Source organism: Calliopsis andreniformis, chromosome 10 (assembly GCF_051401765.1).
Source record: "Calliopsis andreniformis isolate RMS-2024a chromosome 10, iyCalAndr_principal, whole genome shotgun sequence".
NCBI lineage: Eukaryota > Metazoa > Arthropoda > Insecta > Hymenoptera > Andrenidae > Calliopsis > Calliopsis andreniformis.
The window spans coordinates 20,633,752-20,654,176 of NC_135071.1; the positions used below are offsets into that span (position 1 = coordinate 20,633,752).

The 20,425-nt window shown below is 32.3% G+C and overlaps 4 protein-coding genes across 15 annotated transcripts; 3 read left to right on the plus strand and 1 right to left on the minus strand.

Moving 5' to 3' along the window:
• Window positions 1–216: 216 nt before the first annotated feature.
• On the plus strand, window positions 217–10,101 carry LOC143184858 (mitogen-activated protein kinase kinase kinase 10). 5 transcript variants are annotated; one of them, XM_076387385.1, is made up of 15 exons: window positions 217–1,147; window positions 1,244–1,478; window positions 1,569–1,786; window positions 1,860–2,200; window positions 2,284–2,464; window positions 2,549–2,697; window positions 2,788–2,960; window positions 3,047–3,067; window positions 3,204–3,450; window positions 3,530–3,649; window positions 4,189–4,392; window positions 5,847–5,876; window positions 8,218–8,629; window positions 8,699–9,034; window positions 9,100–10,101. In XM_076387385.1, the coding sequence occupies exons 1-15, from the start codon at window positions 966–968 to the stop codon at window positions 9,824–9,826; spliced, it is 3,576 nt and encodes a 1,191-aa protein (XP_076243500.1). In that variant the 5' UTR covers window positions 217–965; the 3' UTR covers window positions 9,827–10,101. The 5 variants fall into 5 exon arrangements, with proteins under 5 accessions (XP_076243500.1, XP_076243497.1, XP_076243496.1 ...); XM_076387382.1 differs by having other exon boundaries at window positions 217–768; window positions 844–1,147; window positions 8,218–9,034; XM_076387381.1 differs by having other exon boundaries at window positions 8,218–9,034.
• A 1,258-nt stretch (window positions 10,102–11,359) lies between these two features.
• On the minus strand, window positions 11,360–19,728 carry LOC143184859 (ATP-dependent DNA helicase DDX11). Of its 7 annotated transcripts, none has more exons than XM_076387390.1 (7): window positions 18,433–19,728; window positions 17,305–18,332; window positions 17,000–17,223; window positions 16,740–16,919; window positions 16,454–16,669; window positions 16,218–16,378; window positions 11,360–11,492 (listed from the first exon to the last, which is right to left on the minus strand). In XM_076387390.1, exons 1-7 carry the CDS (start codon window positions 19,125–19,127, stop codon window positions 11,489–11,491), a joined length of 2,508 nt encoding a protein of 835 aa, XP_076243505.1. In that variant the 5' UTR covers window positions 19,128–19,728; the 3' UTR covers window positions 11,360–11,488. The 7 variants fall into 7 exon arrangements, 6 of the variants coding, with proteins under 6 accessions (XP_076243505.1, XP_076243504.1, XP_076243503.1 ...); XM_076387389.1 differs by having other exon boundaries at window positions 11,370–11,495; XM_076387388.1 differs by lacking the exon at window positions 11,360–11,492 and adding an exon at window positions 15,352–15,640.
• LOC143184864 (galactose mutarotase) lies at window positions 14,105–16,022 on the plus strand. Its single transcript, XM_076387405.1, has 8 exons — window positions 14,105–14,174; window positions 14,254–14,654; window positions 14,724–14,951; window positions 15,019–15,183; window positions 15,267–15,367; window positions 15,455–15,563; window positions 15,628–15,804; window positions 15,889–16,022. The coding sequence occupies exons 1-8, from the start codon at window positions 14,105–14,107 to the stop codon at window positions 15,979–15,981; spliced, it is 1,344 nt and encodes a 447-aa protein (XP_076243520.1). The 3' UTR covers window positions 15,982–16,022.
• LOC143184862 (putative palmitoyltransferase ZDHHC24) lies at window positions 19,257–20,393 on the plus strand. Of its 2 annotated transcripts, none has more exons than XM_076387404.1 (2): window positions 19,257–19,334; window positions 19,420–20,393. In XM_076387404.1, exon 2 carries the CDS (start codon window positions 19,536–19,538, stop codon window positions 20,391–20,393), a length of 858 nt encoding a protein of 285 aa, XP_076243519.1. In that variant the 5' UTR covers window positions 19,257–19,334; window positions 19,420–19,535. The 2 variants fall into 2 exon arrangements, with proteins under 2 accessions (XP_076243519.1, XP_076243518.1); XM_076387403.1 differs by having other exon boundaries at window positions 19,275–19,338.
• Window positions 20,394–20,425: the final 32 nt, after the last annotated feature.

Here is a 20,425-nt window from a genome sequence, read left to right on the forward strand (position 1 = left end):
TGAATCTGGGCAACAGTTAATCAATTGAATGCGAAAGGACAGAAGTTCGTCAGGGAACTCGAGAGTCGCTGTGTTGCGAAGAAATCTTGAGCCGTTCGAACGACACCAGCGGCCTTTCAAATGTCCTCATCGTGAATCGCGGTCCAATATATCATCACGTCAACGGTGGGGCCGTCAAACGAAACATGGCGTCCGTTAGGTTATTGCTATGAGCACTGGTCCGTTTTCTATCGTTAAATGTGGAATCGTCGTGCGCTTTGCGGGCTGACGCGAAGCGTCGTGTCCTCCGGCAGGCGAACACGTCGCTTTCAACCCTGCACGAGCTGCGTACGTCGCTCCTAGTGCCGATCCAATGAAGAGGATCGGTCTGGTCAACAGTGGCTTGTGGGTATACACACCCCGACGCGAGACTCCCAGAGTGCTTTTAAGGCATATCGAGCTCTTTTCTACTCGTTTCAAACCTGATCTCGTGATGGGCTCAACAGGAGTATGACGGTCGACGCAGAAGAATAAAATTTCGACGCGTTACTGTCGGACTCGCGAATCAAAATGCCGGTCACCGTTAAAGTGTTTTTATGCACAGGGTGTTCGCGGTGGTGATCACCTTCTCTCACCCCGCATTTTTTCATGCAAACCTCGCGCATATTTGAAATTATACGGGATATTACCGAGCGATCGTTCTACGTTCGCGTGCCGATTATGATTTCGAGGGACACGCGTGAAACTTGTGTGAAATGTGCAAGAATCTGTGTATAGTGTTAGAAGAAGGTAATAGAGGATCGATGAGAAAGTCTCGTTGATCCTTAGACACATATCGTTTGTTTTTTTTTTTCTTTTTCAAAGAAAACCTGCAGTACAGATAGAGCATTCTATGTTAATGCTGGTGGTTCGTTTGGTTTCCACCAAGGCTTTATGACAAATAAGAGGTAGCTTCTGGAAAAGAAATACAGCAAGTATTGGGCCATATGCCGCCAGCCGGGTTGTCGGCAAGAGGCTTGTCTACCTTGATGGACCACGGACAACCAGATGCTCGTCATCGGAGCGAGCGGTTTCTACTTCATCCAGAGAATGGCTCCTCTAATTCCAACACAGCCAACTCATCGCCACGATATCAACATAGTAATAGAACAAATAATCATTCCACAAGGTGCAGAGTTTGTTTACTTGTGTATCAATAAATATTTTGGATTTTGTAATAATTGAATGAAGGATGTGTGTATCTCATTTACATTTTGCTTTTTAGTTACGGATATTTGTATGGACGTACATCTAGCAACAATATGTCTGATAGCAGTGTTTCTGATACACATAGTGGTGGCACAGCAAGAACTGTTTCTCAACAGACTAGTCCATCCCATGGTACACATTCCTCTTCTCAGTCACGACAGGACAATAGCTCAACAATTTTCACAGCACTGTTTGATTATGTTGCCCAAGGTGAAGATGAGTTATCCTTGCAAAGAGGTGAAACAGTTGAGGTAAAACAGCTATTCTAGGTAGTTATAAAGTTATATATTTCTTATTCCAATGAATGTTACGGTACATTTGTATTTTTTCCTATATGTTAGGTCTTATCTAAAGATTCAAAAATCTCAGGTGATGAAGGATGGTGGACTGGAAAAATTCATGGAAAAGTTGGTATTTTTCCAGCCAATTTTGTTGCAGAAGCAGAAACTATTGACAGAGTTTCATCGGTGATTGATAAAGTTCAGCCAGTTGAAATTGACTTTGAAGAGTTACAATTGGAAGAAGTGATAGGAGTTGGTGGATTTGGGAAAGTTTATAGGTATATAATTGTTTAATAATATTTGTAATACATTCAAGTTAAATTCAATTTATAACTAGTAATAATATTGCAGAGGATTTTGGCAAAAATGCGAAGTAGCTGTTAAAGCAGCTCGCCAGGATCCTGATGAAGATCCAAGTGTTACATTAGAAAATGTTCGACAAGAAGCAAAATTATTTTGGTTATTGAAACATGAAAATATTGTGCAATTAGAAGGGGTTTGTTTAAAAATGCCAAATATGTGTCTCGTAATGGAATACGCACGCGGTGGTAGTTTGAACAGGGTTCTTAGCGGTAGAAAAATCAGGCCTGACGTACTTGTTGATTGGGCAATACAGATTGCTCGAGGCATGGACTACCTTCATAATAAAGCACCTATAAGTCTTATTCATAGGGACCTAAAAAGTTCTAATGGTAAGATAACTCAATATTTATATAAATTTTGAACATACTGCTGTATCAGCAATAACGTGTTATTAATGTTTTATTGATGATAGTGCTATTAAGTGAGCCTATAGAGAATGATGATCTACAATATAAAACCTTGAAGATAACTGATTTCGGATTAGCAAGAGAAGTTTATAAGACAACTCGTATGTCAGCTGCAGGCACATATGCTTGGATGGCACCAGAGGTTATTAAAAAGAGTACTTTCAGTAAAGCTAGTGATGTTTGGAGGTCAGTTTAAGTGTCTCCTCTATCATCTTAATTATTGTGACTCTTATTTTGGTATTATTATATTTATCTTTAACATATTTGCAGTTATGGTGTACTTTTGTGGGAACTTTTAACGGGTGAGACGCCGTATAAAGGTATAGACGCTTTAGCAGTAGCATACGGTGTTGCAGTAAATAAACTTACATTGCCTATTCCATCAACTTGCCCTCAACCTTGGAGGTTTTTAATGGAAGGTATGTTGTTGTTACATTGATATTAAGAGCTTTATCTTAAATGTAAATTTATTTCAATTGGAATATGAAATTAAACATTTCATTACTTAGCATGCTGGGCATCAGATAGTCATTCAAGACCGGGATTTGCGGAAATCTTAGTAGCATTAGACGAAGTACGTAGTGCATTTGCAGCAACGCCACACGAGTCATTTCATACAATGCAAGAAGATTGGAGACTCGAAATTGAACAAGTTCTTCATGGATTGCGCATGAAGGAAAAGGTATGTTTTAAATTCTATTGTACAAAAATAATGTTACATAAAAGTGAAATAACATTTATGGTCCGTTTTTTAAATGCTATACAAAGGCATGCCGCTCCTTAGAAGAGGTAAGACATCGTGTAGTCAGTATTAATAATTATTTTGATCCCAGCAGCAAATGTGCTTACCTTGTCTAGTAATAATAAGCTTGGTAAATAGTTATTTATTTTCATTCAGCTCTGTTTCTTCATATCTGTTTATTAGGAACTGCGCTGTAGAGAAGAAGAATTAACGAAAGCACAAGTACAACAACGACAGCATGAAGAAAACTTGAGGCAACGAGAACAAGAATTAGCTGCACGAGAAATAGACTTGTTAGAACGTGAACTTACTGTAATGATAATTCAACAACAAAATACTCCCACGCCGAACAAAAGGCGCGGAAAATTCAAGAAATCGAGATTAAAATTAAATAAGAAGGAACCAGGAAGTAATATCAGTTTCCCTTCTGGTGCGTACAGTTTAACATAGTTTGGCAATAATGTTGTATATTTAATTGGAACGATAATGTATTATATATATTTATTTAGATTTTCGTCATACGATAACTGTTCAACATACAGCATTGGACCGGGGTAAAGTACGGAACCCATCAAGACCAAACAGTCCACCAGGCTCTCCTAGTATACCAAGACTTCGAGCGATCGCATGTGAGTGATTTGTTTTCAAAATATGTTTTAATAGTTTACCACTCTGATTACGTGTTGTTACCACATGAATGATTTTGCCTTGAAATACTTTTTAGTATCTTTGAAAAACGTGAATCCCTTTGCGCTTCGTAGTCACATTGTAATTATTTTTAATATTTGATTTCTATTAGCATGGCGTGAATAATACGGTTATGCATATGTAATATATGCATAAAGTCTATTTTATTTTTTTGTTATTATTTCTAATTTAATTTCGCATTAAAAAATGAACAATTTATTTATTTAACAATATGGAGGACGATGAGTTCACCAGCCGTTTAACTACTTGATTTGTTACATTTAAATTGCTTTTTCTCTTTTGCAAAAGTTGCCTTTCAGAGTTACATAATGCTGGAATACAAAATTTTTGAATACTAAATAATCACTGAGCGAAGCATCTTGATCCCTTTAAGAACGTAGAAAGCTTACGAGAATGTAGGGTAGGAGCGAAGATTAGTATGGTAGTGAGTAGCGTTTTGTTTTTTGTGTTCCTCCTATAGTACCAGCAGACGGAGTAAAGGGTAAGACTTGGGGGCCATCGACACTTCACCAACGTGAACGTGGGGCTATTATCACACAGCCACCGAATCCTGCATCTCCTGGTGGCAAGAGGTGGTCTCGTTCTGCTCCGGATCTTGAAAAGACACCCCTGCGTACCGCCCTGTTGGCAAGCGCACACCGCTCCCCGCATCTTCAAGAAATAGGTAACCCCTCCTCCAGAAAGTTGTACTCCTCAGCAAATAATTTGATAGACAATCAACCAGGATATAGCTATAACAACATTCCAGAAAATTCTAACAACATCATGCAAAGCACAGGCTGTCCACCTTGCAATATAGATGAGGATTCGGTTATCGTGGATAACGATATTTATGAATCTGTGGTGTTGCATAACAAATCGACGAGTAATCTTAAAACTCATTTTTCGGACGAGCATTTGGTAGTTATGGATAATTACGCAAAACCCACCGGTAGGAACACTTTAAAGAGCTCCACTCCAAAGTGCCAGAAATATGTTGTAACCGGTGATTGGGATCATTCCCCGTATTCCTCGAACTTTGTGCAGAGTGTGGCATTTAGTTTAGTCGGTACTGCGAAGCGCGTGAAGAAGAAAAAGAGTCGGGAAAGAAGTAAATCGAAGGACTCAAAACGCAGAGATAGCTCGGAATCACGATTAGCTGCTCTTGCTGATTTCTTTCGTTCTCCATCTGGATCAAGGAAAAGCTCCTTGAATTCTCCGCGTAACACAGAACGAAAAAATTCTGTTACCATTAAAATTAACGATACGGACGGTTTAGAATCGAGTCCCGAAAACTCGGTGGGTAAAAAGTCTCAGCACAAATCCAGGATGTCTAAAAGCCCCTTGAGAGTCTTTAATAAGATGAAGGCCTGGGGAAGTCGAGACACGCTCGACGATAAAGCCACTGCTGTTAAAGTAGAGTATAGTGTCCTGGATAATACGATATCGTTACCACAATTCGGTCGGCGTGATTCCGATCAGAATAGTAGTACGGTGCCCAAGTTCTTAACTGCTAATTCGCGAGAAGGAATAGATTTCGAGAGTCTCGAATCAGAACTCTGCAATTTCGATTCAGAACATTCGAACGACAGTTCCATTTCGAAAAAATCTTTAGGTTTCTTCCATGAAAATAAATCCAAGAACTCTTCCTCGACGTCTTTCGATTGTATCAGCGGTGTTTCGGACACATGTTTGAAACAACGCGCTCCGCATTTAGATCAGAGTTTCGATTTGAATTCCTCGTTGAATCAAAAGTCAAAAAGTAACGAGTATTTGCGCGATTGTGAAGATGATCACGTCGATAGTGGTAATTTGATTATGCATGGCCCTGGTTACATTCAAGACTGCGACTATTCTTCAGTTAACTTTGGACCAAAAAAAAGTCTAGTTGAATCGATTAGGGAGAATGTTCCTTCTCATAGAAGTTCTGAGGACGTGAATACAATTGATTACACATCGCCCAACACTTCCGTTGCTGAGAAATATTTAAAGAAAAGTGACAAATAACGTTATGTTTGACGAAGACAAAGGTGTAAGTTATAGGAGATGCTAGGATTCGTAAATGCATTTTACGAACATATCTTCTTTCTGTTTTATATGTTTTTATTTAGTAACTACCCTATATTTTCTTTATCGCAGGCCTTTCTGAGGAAAGCATCTATCCCACTCGTAAGTTTACCATTGCTGCGCAACTGTTTACACTTTATAAGAGACCTGATTGTTTTTCTTTCTGTATCACAGTTAGTCTGAGTATATGATATTTTTACTTCTGTGCACTGGTAGTGAAGTAAAGATCTCAAATTGACAGTTGCTTTCTATGTTCATATTTAAATTTTTTATTCTTCTTTTTTTCACTAAGTTCTATTTAAGTAGATTGTGCTTAAAATTATTTTAGTAGGAGTGCATGAATACATCATTCAGCTAGATTTTCTATATTTACTGATTATCTAAGAAAAGCGAGCCAATATATTTACATGTTTTAGTTATATATTGTACAGTTGCAAATATGTAATAGTGAATTACACTGTCCCTTTTTTATGTAGGTAGTGTTGTGTTTAAGATTATTTTATTTGGCTGAATTCTTTGAAATGATACATGTTGTTATTATGTATCTTTTTATAAGACAATGATTTTAATTCACGAAAATTAAACATTTTTACAGTGAACTACATACTATTGAAAATTATTTTATTCGCATAAATTGGTATGCTTGTTAATTAACTAACTTTATTATAATGCAAATGTCTATCAAATTTAATTCTTAATATACGTTTTTGGTATACGTAATGTATACCAAACACAATGAATATTATATTATTTTTAGAGTATTTTAATTAAGGGTGATTTATACCCTACAATAATCTAAAAATTATTTAATTTAAACTGATAAAAACTTCGTACTTTGAGCTATAATTTAGTGATTACATAAAATGTTGTAAATGCAGTCTTTCTGGTGTTGGTTCTTTTCTGACGTTATTTGGAGTATATAACACTCTAACAAAGCAGAGCTAACAGTTCCATTATTGTATAAAAAGAAATTATATGCTTCTGCCATTAAAACAAACTTGATTTTCGAGCGGTTATCAAAAGATGTCTTTACATAATTGTAATTGTGAAAATTACAAAACTAAAATCAAAGTCATAGAATTAAAGAATAACAGGTGTTCCAATTGCGGTAGAAGTTTTATTGTTTTCCTTGTTGTCTTCTTTACATTTAAATTACTTTAAAAGTTTGTTAATTATTCAGCCCAATTTAACAGCGATTTAATTTTTGTATTACTGTAGATTCTCAATATTTTTTTAGATTCAGAAGTTTTGCACATATTACGTACAACACATGGAGCGACACGCACACTTGTATTTAGAAATAGAAATTTTTTAAATAAAACCTTTTCAGTTGGACACGTTGGATTTTGTTTTTTCGTTTTCTGAATTTTTACGCTCGGTTTATAGTGAACTGACAGTGTATAACAAATTTATAATAAATCTATTTAATATGTACATTTTAATTTCACAAATATGTGCACCTTAAGGATTGGAGTTTAGTTTATTCATTTTCATTTGCTTATTTTAGTTACTGTACTAATTATAAAATGAAGTAAAAGTATAATAGAATTTTTCTATTATATTTGTTACATATACATATAAATATATTAAATTATTTCGTGTCAATAACCGAGCGTAAAGAAATCCTTTTGCATGCTTCCAGTAGAATCCTAACTGTTAACTTCAAATGGGTTTGGTCCTTTTTTTACCCTAAAATTCCAATCTCATTTATGAACAAATACTCCATTAGTTGTTCTATATTCCTGTTTTGTAATCATTTCAATAGAATATGTGAGATACAGACTGTTTAAGAAAGAAATATATAACTCTTGCGCATTTTTGTATACAAAATCAAGACGAAAAAATAAAATCTTCTAAAATGAGAAGAGGAAAATTATATAGGGTAAAGAAAACTGTTTAAAATTAATTGGAGTAAATGCTTGTTATGTCACAAATATCATATTTTCTTTCTATACACTTTGACTTATTTTTAAAGTTCCAATATTCTATAAAGAGTTATACTATTTAGAAAAACAATAGAGAAGCTTCGTAAAAAAATTCTTAGTAGTAAAGAATAGTTTAAACGAGAATGCAGCATGTAATGTTTTAATACAATGCACGTGACACATTGTGCTTTTACACACAAATAATTGTAAGTAATTTAACAACAAATAAGCATGTTGGAACTATAATACTAAACTGTTTTGTATAATATTTAGTATATTAAATTTATATTACATTCATATGAAGGTAAGAAATATAAAAATATGATTATCTGAAATAATTGTAATTCTTGAGAATTGAATAGAAAAAGGATGATAATTGAAAAAATATTATTTTAAATTTAATATTGCGACAAGGAAAGTAAATGTTTCAACTATATTTTATGATTCAACATGTGCATTTTTAATAGTTCTTTATGATTATCCTTATTATTATTGTAGAAATCTGATTATTTTTATAGATTATACAGCCTTACCACCTGATCTTTCAACTGACTGGGTAACATCGGATTATCCTTTGAAACCTGGATTAACTGGACCTTACATTATGCCAATGCCTGTTCCAATGCCAACTCTCTACAATGGCGAGATGAAGAAACCAAAGTTAAGCATAATAGAATTGGTTTTGTACAATATCGCAGCTATGCTAGCTGGAGTAGCTACTGGGTATGATGTAAGAATGTCAAACATATCTCCAATTCATCCAAGATTATACCCACGGCTTGGTGAATGTGAAGATGAATCTCCACGATGGTGGTTTCAAGCGGACACCGGATCAAATCGTAACTCTAGTTACCTCGGGCCTGATTATGAATTTAGTTCAAGTAGCGGTTATCCTCATAATACGTATCATGGTCCAGCAAGGCATTATAGGTATAAAACATCAATATCGTATTGTCTTACTATATCTATTTTTACCAACAATTATTATTTCTGTTATAGGCCGTTCTTAAGCAACATGGGTGGCATAGCACCTGGTCTTCCACCCAGTGTGATGCCTGACAAACCTCTGAGATTCACAGATTCTCCTCAACACTATGCAAGCAGTACAGGTTCTAACGCCCCTACACCAAGTCCTAGAAGAAAAAACAGTAGTACTAGTAACGAAGATGTATACACACACGATCCAGGAAGAGTTGATAGAATGGAGAGAGTACCAACAATATATATGGGGAATGTTGCTCCTTTTCCAGACTATGGACCTCCAATGTACACAGTTGTTCCACCAGAATATTATAGGCCACCAGAACCAACATATTTTGTGCCTACAGATTACCAGTAAGTTTCTCGCCAATATCAATCATGGGTTTGAAACGTTTTATCAAGTGGTTCTCTCCTTTCAGCGATAGAATGCCCGAATGTCCCGAATTCCCTCACGCGTATGACAATCCGAGCAGTATAAATAGTCCAGCTCGGCCGGTATCAAGACTTCCTCCGTATACTCATCATCGTACCTCATCGAATGTTTCGAACACTAGCACATCGAGTCAAAGTAACATTAATCCGACGTTTCGTTTAGAAGACGAAGACGATTATTCTTTGTACTCACCTGGACATTATTACCAACGAACATCCAACGTCATTTCAAACGTAGGATCGTATAGTCCTAGCGTGCTTAATCACGATTACGGTTCGCAGTTACTGACGCGTCAAAATTCACATGATTCGAATTCAAATTCAGGAGAAAGACCAAGTAATTTAGAGGTTGTTAGTCGATTACGATCAAGTTTAAAACGATCCAATTACTCGTACAATTCTCCAAATAAGAGTGTGAGCAAAAACAATTCCGGTTCAGGAACGCCGACCAATCCTACGCCGCCGGATTCTTTAACATCCGAAGACTCGAGTTACGTTTCGGCTAAAGACAGTCAGATTTCTATCAGTAGGGTTCGATTTTCACCGGTGACATTCGATCGAGATGGGATTGCGCGAGATCATAGAGAAACTTTGCTCGATGTTCCTATCCATGGACAAAACCAAGATGCCACTGTTCCATTGCAAGCTAATCGGAGAATTAATAGAAGTAGAAAACCAAGTATTTCGGAATTAGAAAGAGAATTTTTATCATAGCATTGGCTTATTTAAAATAATGAAGATGATAAAAGTTAGCAACCTAATAAGTTCGTCAATCTTGAAAGTAAAATTCAGTTCCAAGATTACACAGGAATCAAAGAATATCTGATACGACAGAAATCTATTAAATCAATAACTAGAGGGTATTGCAATGCACGTTGTCAAAGCACTGCCTCCTGCAAAACAATTTTTCATTAAACAATGCAGGTCATCGAATATGGTAAGAGTTTAACATTCCGCAACACACAAACGCGCCCGAGTGTGTACAGATACATATATTGTAATAGTAGTAGCAGTAGTAGTGTTGAAATATAAGACTCTTATATTCGATCAGACTGTTTTTAATTCAATGAAGAGCTGGTATGTCTCATGTATGTTTTGTAGAAATAGTATGAATGCCATGATTGACATTTTTACATTGTGCATTCAACATTCTGTAATATTATTTAAATTCTATTGTACGTATTACAAATATTTTATTTATACATTCCGCACATCTTGTATTTGCAAACGGCCTTGAGCATGTAAATATGATGTATTTCTATTATTCGTACGGGCACTTAAAACAGTTAAAAAAGGATTCATAAGTATCTCAATTTGAATGTTTTAAAAAAGCGTATGTAAACAGTATATACGTATATACGTACTTGTTATACAAATTCGTTGAAGATGATATTAACTTTTTTCTCTGAATATTAGAAATTGAATTCTATATATCTACTTGTTCATCCAAATGCCACGTTAGAGAGATGAGACTTCATTGTTCCTTTAATTATAGAACAGCCTGCACATATTTATTGAAGATATTCGTGTTAAAAATAATTTACATTCCGTCAAAATTCTTTATGACTGACAGAAAATAGTTAAATGTTATTCAAATTGATTAATACATAGTATAATAGAAATAATCATGTAGTCAGGAAAACATTAATGATTGCCATAAAAAATCATTTATATTTTTTTTCATTATTAATTACTTATTACGTACATGTATGTACATCTGGATGCAAATTTTATATCACAAGATATAGATATCTACCTTTTCTAAAACCATAATGTTTTCTTGTATATGCTGTTTATTTTACATAAATATTAAAAAAGATAGATGTGCATTTTTTGTCATTGTAACATGTCAGGTTCTACACATTGTTTTATTATTTTTTAATATTAAACAAATACCATGGCATTAGATAAAAGTGTGAAAAATTTGTACAGTAGAAATTCTGATGCATTTGTAAGTTATGCCGCGTCGTGTGCAGTCATGGTGACATTTCTTTTATATATGAAGAAAAAAAGATAAACAGTAAACATCCAAGTGATTGGCGTACCTGTAGAAAAGTGTTTTACATACTTAGTACATACTTAAAGAGCATATGTAACCATTTATGGTGTGACATACTTACAAAACAGGTTTTAGGACAAAAACACTCCATATATACATAATCAATATTGTAAATATAAGTATTATATTATTATTTGTTTGAAACAATGTAACAGCGGTTGATACATTCCTTTATATGGGTCATATTGTGTAAAGCGTGACCGAAGGGTTTCTTGGATTTTCAAATGGTTGAGTGTCCCAGAAACGATTTTATATTTGAAATACTAGTATGTGATCAGGATATTAGGTATTTAAAGAAACATATTTTCTTTCTTTTTTTACCTACTGGATAAAAAGGAAAAGAAAAAAGCCACTATAATATCCTATATTCTGATCTGTATTTTGTATTTCCTTAATTGCTAAAAAATTATAACTAAACTAAATTTTTTATGTGCGAATGCGTCTAATTTATTAATTCATTAGTATAAAATAACTAACCCGTCGTTTAGATTAAACTTACACAGACTAATCAAAACTTATTTACATGTTGCGTATGTTCTACGCTATGTTTTCTTATCCAATCAAAATAATTTCTTCGACGTTGTATAGAACGTGAATATGAAAATGCGATACAGATTTTTGTTTCAAAAGCTACATGTTTTTGCAATAATTTCCTGGATGATAATCAGTATTGTAGGATATGTTGCAATGTATATAAAATATGATAGAATTGAAACAAAGAATAGAAGATAAACTTTGAAGAAGTATTTCTTTGGTGGACTTTAATATTTAATGGATTTATAAGATGTAGTTTTATTAGATCAACGATGAAAATTCTTTGTCACCGGTATATTTTATTTATTTATTAGAAAATGTTTGAAATATTTCACCAATAAAATTCTTCTCAAAGTAAAACTAAATGAGAATTATGTTTTTTAAGCAGGAAAAGTGAACCCATTGTTCAAGAATTTACTGTACACATACTTTGCAATTTCAAATATTTTATCTGACGTACACTTCTACTTTTTCAAATTCCAGTATTTGGAATTGCTAAAAATAATTGAACTCAATGAATCATTTGACTGAAATATTTCTGATATTATTAGAGTCCTGTATAATATTTCATGGGTATGCCTTTCTATGCTGTACAAAGATATTCTACGGTGCTAGTACCATGTACTTAATATGTTAAGAGACACAAAAGTAATTGAAAATGCTTCCAAGGTAATTGAGAAATATTTAATGAAATCTTAGAATGCTAATATCAATAATAATTGTTGATAGTAACAATAATTTACTTATGAAAATTATAATATTAGGCAGCTATGAATTATTGATTGTGTAATGGCGTTTGATCGCCAACAGTGCTAGTCTAAGCTATATTTATTTTTTATATATTATAACTTCTTTAGCTTAAACTAAGAAGATCCAGTTTTGTATTTCATTAAAAACCATTTATAGATGATATATTTCATCCATTAAACAAAATTTATGAAGAGACAGTGTTCAGAGTAACTATATACAAGTAATTTTTCATATAGATTAATGGCAATAGACTCATTCACAAATCCATGTTTTAAAGGACTTAATTATATACGTAAATTCCTCTTTAGAAATAATTTTCTTTTGTAGAAAATTGAATATCATCAAATATTGTTGTTCTGAACTCGTTTCTTTCTATACAAATTAAAGTTGTAAATATCTCTTTATTAAAGTTATGCTAAAACTGCATGCAGCTTACAGATTAGCGATTTGTACAATAATATTTGTGACCAAGGAGATAATTATGAAAGAAGTGTGCTTTCAATGTACACATAGTATTTGCTGTGATATCTCCTCCATTGTTTGTACGTTTATTTGTTCTATAAAATTGAATTTTACTTAGCAACATTTGAAAGTACATAGTTAGTATGGTGGAGTTATCACAGATATTTGATTACTTAATATTTATGTGTGAAATTAATTTTGTTGTCAGTATTTCTTTGTAACATATGAGCTTCGAGGACGTAGAATGTACTGCAACCCGTAAATCCATAATCACTGGCAATTTATTTAAATTTCAAATTACTCTGTAGTTGTAAGGGTATTACTAATAAGCTAAGTGCAATGTGTTCCACGTGTATTTAAACAACAGATGACTGCTTTGGTGTGCGCCTTAAAAATAATGAAATGCAAAGCCCAAAGCTTGAAAAAGAAATTTTTTGTGTAATATAACTTTAGTAATAATAATTGTATGAAGATATAGGAATTTCAGAGAATTTTCTGTGGTGAATATATAATTTGCGAAACACGTTATATTGAGCACTACGTGATCTTTAAGATCTATGAAAATGAGGAACAGAACTAATACAGTAATAGGATGACAAGCAACTAATATTCAATATATGATGTGCAAAATTAAAAAAGTGCTAATTGAGTAAAAAAAATGCAATAACAAATATTGTCTTCGAATTTTTTACTTAACAGATTCAAATGTAACAGAATATATATATAAAAATTGAATGCGAAACGTATTGATGTGGTGTCTGATTTGCACTAAAAGTTCATGTATTTTTCCAAGCATTGTACATTATTCTATAAATATTACTTATATGAATTATAAATAATAACCGGAGTATATATTATATTGATTATTACAATTATGTAACATTAAAGCATCATGGACTGTAGGTGATGCTTTATTATTATTAATAAATCATTTCAAATAACAGCAGATATTGAATTAAATGTCTTTCTTCGAACTATATATATTTACATTTATTGAGTTTCATACATGAAAAAACGAATGATTTTCTCTTGTCCAAACAAAAAAGGACAATGAAATATTTTTAACTTTTTGAAGATTTGAATTTAAAAATTATTGTATTATTCATACTGTGAATGATCATGTGAAATTCTTTTACGTTAAGTATTATCTAAATTTTATTATAATAGTTATAATTAGGCCATTAATTATGGATTTTCATGGTTGCAATTGTAAAAATGTAACAATTACAGAAGGAATATTTGGAGAAATTTGGTTTGGTAGGTTGCTTGATTATCTCTATTTTTTGTGATTAGAGAAAAGTTATATGCATAAAGGATAATAAATTATAATAATTAGACAATAATGGAGATCAAATTTTTACGGACACCGTGCCAAAAATAATAAAATCATATACCATGGCAAATGCTAATCGAATGGAAGTTGTTCTTATTACTTGGGGTGCTACAATTATGTCTTTGAAGTGTCCAGATAAATATGGATTTTCTACTGATATCGTCCTCGGATTTGATGATTTGAAAGGTTTTATATCATACCTCGCACATAAGCTATATAAATATTTTGTTTTAAAAATTTTATTCAACTTTATAGGGTATATGGATCCTGTAACAAATCCATTTATTGGTTGCATATTAGGCAGATGTGCAAATCGTATTAAAAATGGTAACATTACTATTAGAGGCAAAGATTATGAATTAACAAAAAATGATTTTAATGGAAAACACCATTTACATGGAGGAGTAAATTTATTCATCACATCAATTATAATTATCTAATTCAAAATCATTTCCTGTACATCTTATCACTAGGAAAATGGATTTGGTCGTAAAGTTTGGGATTCCTACATTGCTGGGTGTTCAGTTGTTATGAGTTATTTAAGTCAAGATGGTGAGGAAGGCTACCCAGGAGCAGTGTTAACTATAATAAGATTTAAGTTAACTACAGATAATAAATTAGAGATATGTATGCAAGCAACAACTTCTAAGCCAACAATTGTGAATTTATCTCATGGTTCTCTGTTTAATCTAGCTGGCCATGTAAGTAGTAATGTATTTTAAAGTATACTTTTACATCAATAATCTGCTAAAAATAAAAATTGTACAGGATGCTGGAGAGGCAGAATTGAAGAAGCATAAAATTTTAATGAATTGTGATCGATGGACATTTGCAGACTATACAGACCCAGTTCCAACAGGTGCTATACGTGGTGTAGGTGGAACAGTTATGGATTTTAGGATACCAAGAATCTTAGGAGAATATATGGAAAAGGTATAAAAAAAATATTAAATGTTACTATACTTTACATATACTAAATAATTTTATTTAATTCAGTCTTTTTTACTTAATGCAAGGTACCACCTGGGGAAGGTTACGATCATAATCTTTGTGTTACAAAAAGTGGACAACCAGGAAGTGCATTTGTTGCAAAAGCTTGGCATGTAAAAAGTGGACGGTATTTATAATTAAAACTATGTATACTAAGCTTTAATTCTATGGTATTATAATTACAAATAGTAATTGCAGATACATTGATATTTAGTGTTCTAGAAATCTACTCTGATCAGCGTGGAGTACATTTTTACACTGGAGGTCGTATACCACCTCTAGCTATTCCAAAATCCACATCCAGTTATGATTTCTTGGAAGAAGTAAATATACATTAAATGTACATATTACTCTGCATAAACTTAATTTTAATTTATTATCTCATAGGAACACCAAGAAGCTGAAAGTAAAAGTGATATGGAAGATGAAGGAGAATTACCATGGGAAAGATCAATGACTAAGCCCAAAAGATTAAAATTTATATTAGGAAAACGTGGAGCTCAATATAAAAAATATTGTGGTTTTAGTATTCAACCACAGAACTACCCAAGTGCAATACATTATGTAAGTATACCATTTAAGTGCATAGTAACATTTAAAATTTTTAAAGAATTCTGAATATTAGTATATAAAATAAACCTTTTACAGTCACATTTTCCATGTTCTATATTATATCCTGGACAAGTTTATTATCATGACTTGACATATAAGTTTGATGTGCAACTTATGAATTATATGTAATAATTGCAAGTATGTTAATATTTAAGTGCGTTTTTTATTGAAATTATTTGTCAAAAAACAGTGGTATATTTTTAAGTAAATGTAATAGTGTAAAAAATATAATACTTATAATGTTTTGTCCTCCTCACTGATTATATTAATTAATGTTTTCGCATACTGTTTCATTTCTCTTTTTAATAAAAAATTTAGCTGTACTACCAACCATGTTACCAAATGTATTATGAACTATTACTGACCGTTGAATCCAACGTGGAAGTGCTTTGATTTTATGGCTATAGCGTTTGTCAAATAGTACTACTGTTGAGTAATCATTAATATGTCGAATAGCTCGTCCAATACATTGATTTACTGCTTTCATACATGAATTTTCATAAAAGTTTTGTCCAGCGTATGATGTCTAATAAACAGATAAAAATATAAATACTTAGTTACAATAAAAAAATGTACATAAAAATGTACAAGGAATACATACAATGTTTTCATTTAAATATTTTATTTTTTCTTGTAATTCTAACGATTTAATATTTGGATAAGGCATTCCTACTACTATAACACATCTACCCAAATCGTCAGAAAAATTTAATCCTTCACTTAATTTACCACCTACCACACTAAACAATAATGATCCATTTTGTGGACTTTGTGGTTTCTTTATGTGAAGTACATATTGATCCAAAATTTTGTTTACCTAGACAATTCAATACATATATGAGATTTGTATGAGAAATTAGTATTAAAACCAATATCAGGAATAATACCTGAGAAGCGAGTTTCGGTTCTCGAAAAACACACTTTTTTAACGCAATCTTTGCTATAATACCAGATTTATCGAAATGTTTATACACCAATTCCTCAAAATTATAAGAAGGTAAAAATACTACAATTCCAGCTGGCACAATATTACACAAATTTAGTAATGATCTCCCAAGTTCGTCTAACTAAAAAATATAAAATTTTTAAAATATAATAATAACACTCACCATTATAAGTTTTTATAATTGTAGTAGTAGGCTATTACCAATTTTACATTTTGTCGATTTTGAAAATTAAATTCAAATTCTACACCAGTTGGACCATGAGTTACAATATTACATACTATGTTTTCTTGAGGGATTATATGATCACATGAAAATGTGACAATTCTCTCAGGTGCAGCACCAGCAGCTACGAATAGTTGTTCTGTAAATTCATTCATTGGTGCCATTGTTCCACCTGCTAGTATTACAGCTCTGGCATCTCTTACTGTTAATAAGCATGTAGTAAACCAGTATGACAATAATTAGAGTGGCAATAACATGTATGTTTTTAAAATCATGTTCATACCAATATCATGAAAATGTGCGGCTGGATTTAACAATAAAAATTTCACTGTACTTTGTCCAACAGTTGGACCAGGAACAATAAATATACGTCCATCTGCGCAACTGTTTTGTAGACATTCTAAAAAACTTACAATTGGCATTAATGGATTGTTTGATTGCTCTTCGTTTGTCACAGTATTTGTATTTACAGGAAATACATTTGATTCTGAATCTTTAGTTTTAAGAGAATTCAGAAACTGTGTCACACCAGATGTTTTCTTATCATTTTTATGAATTGTTACTTGATTTCCGTATTGTTCCATAAAATTCTGCAGTTTATGAATCAATCGAGATCTTTTTATAAACTTTAATAGTTCAAAGATATTTACAGTATCAATTTCTGTCATCACTTCAAATTCTTCCACTTTGTATAATTTTGAGCATACTTCTGCATTTATAGTATCATTGGGATTTGACTTTGTAGTAGCTCCAAAAATTGTTAAAAGTTTTCTTAAACAAAAACTTAATTGGCTTAAACTCAAAATATTTTTAGCAGAGAATAAGGTTTGAAATCTTTTTTGATACTGTGAGAGTTGACTATAACAGTGCAAGAGATTTCTGCCTGTAATCGTGACACTATGCATTCTTTCAATAGAATCAAGTAAATTATGAGCTTCATCAATTATTAATATATTTCCCTTTAAATTGATTCCTGAACTGGTTCTAGTATTTTTGTGTAATATAGAATTGTATGGGATTAATACTAGTTGGCAATGAGGAATTGCATTTCTTGAAGCATAATATGCACAAGTTTCAAAATCTTCTCCTTTCTGTGCAATTTCTTCAACATCTTGAATATGTGTTAAAGTTTCCCCTATCAGTAAGTCTTGATTACCAGGCATAAAGGGACAATTAGTTGCTACCTTTTTCTTCTTAATATCTTTTTCATCTTTAGCTGTAGTTTGCTTCTTTTGTAATTGTAAACAGAGTTCATTAATTAAATTTAATTGCTTCAACCTTCTTACACTTTTATTAATACAATAATTTTGCCTAGAAATAGTAGATGCAAATTAATAAATTGACTTCAGCAAATATTATAATCTTTTAGCAGTAATCCATTAATAATGTATAGAATATTTTTAAAAATTACCTAGATGCCAGTGTCATAACAGATATATTTTCACCATAAGGACTTTTCTTAAGTTCTGTTATAAATTGTGATAACTGAGAATGAGTTCTAGAGCAAAAGAAAATTTTAGTATTTTCATAGAGCTCTTCCTCTTTATCTTCATCTTCCGAGTTATCTGAATGCTCTGCTATATCTTCTAAAAGTAACTCCTCATCAACATTCTCTTCTTTTACATTCAGTTTTTCAAGTATATAATCTTTTTCTTCTGTTTTTGCTTTATGTTTTAAATTATGCTCTTTGCCCTGACAATGCAGTCGTTTTTTATCATTTACCTTTTTAACTGTATCTTTAAGAGCACTTCTCTTTTTTTCATACTGAAGTATACTATTTAACTTCACTTGTAGAGTTTGTTTCTCACTGTTCAATTGTATTTGCTCAGTTTGAACAGAGAACCAATTGTCAGAAGAAATAGTACACTTCTTTATTTTTTCATCAAGCTCAGAAATTGCAGTATTTAACTGATTTTTCTCCGATTCTTCATGATCAAGCAGCCACTTTAAAGCACCACAAATAATTGACATAGTTTTTCCAGTCCCTGTTGGACTTTCAAAAATTCCCAAATTACCATTCGCTAAGCACTTGTAAAGTGCTTTCATAAATTCGTTCTGTATAGAGTATGGTGGAAATGGAAAAGGAAATTCTTCTGGAGTTTGCATACCTTTTTCAACAATTGGGACCCAAAATGAATTTTAAACGTTTCTCGTATGCAGTCGCACGATACATTTAAAATTATTCGAACAAGTAATGCCTATGAAGTTGGGGAATAATGGATAAGAGTTGAACTTCGCGCGTATACAAAACTTTATAAATCGTGCAACTTATCTGTACACGAAATGATAAAGAATAGTGACTTTAATGGAAAAGTTAGTAAGTACATACAAAAATATTAAGCACCAATTTATTTGAATTAATAGAATATAAAAAAGAGAAGTAATTCGCAATATTTAGTTTCAGGTTATAGCAAAAAGGGTGCTAGTATGAAACGTGCATCCATCGATAACAGATTGTTGGTGTCTGTTGAGTAGAATCCACGTGTTTCATAAGACGAAAACAAATCATTTAAAATGATCATTCGAAAGCAAATCTGGCCTCGTACCTTCAGTGATTTTCTCTCAATGACTTTTATATTGACAATCGTGCCTTTGTTGTATTGGTTCGAATTGTGGGTGGTCTTACCAACAATACACGAGTTTGGATCATTGGCATATATTTTACATTTTCTTCTTGGGAATTTTATTATGTTAAATATAGTCGGAAACTTCACATATACAATTTTCTGTGATACCAGTACCAGAAGAGATATCATGCCAATAAGTGCTGCAAATACCAGAGATGGTTGGAGATTATGTGCTTCTTGTGAAACACTTGCACCTCCACGCTCATGGCACTGCCCGACATGCGACGTTTGTATTTTAAAAAGGGACCATCATTGTATTTTCACTGGTTGCTGTATTGGTCATTTTAACCATCGATACTTTATAATGTTTCTCTTATATTTATTTGTAGCCACAACATATATTTTCTGTTATAACAATTTTTTTATTTGGGATAGAATACATTTTGAATTTCCTATGTCAATTATAAAAATCATTTTTCCCTTAGCAATATTTGTTTTTGGATTTGATGGTTCCATAGATCAATTTTATTTACTTTTGTATATTGTGTCAGTAGTAGGGATGTTATACACAGGGGTCTTGTGCATTTATCACTTTCGTTTAATATTAAATGGAAATGTAGCAAATGAAAGTAACAAAAAAATTCGAACATATAATTTAGGCTGGAAACAGAACATAAAAGAAGTATTAGGTGACCGATGGTATCTTACTTGGATACTTCCTTATATAACATCTCAGTTACCTCATAATGGTATAATATGGGATACAGCAAGTTCGTGGTCATATTGTAATCCAAAAAGCAAATAAGTACTTACATTGATTAATGTGTAATTTTGTAT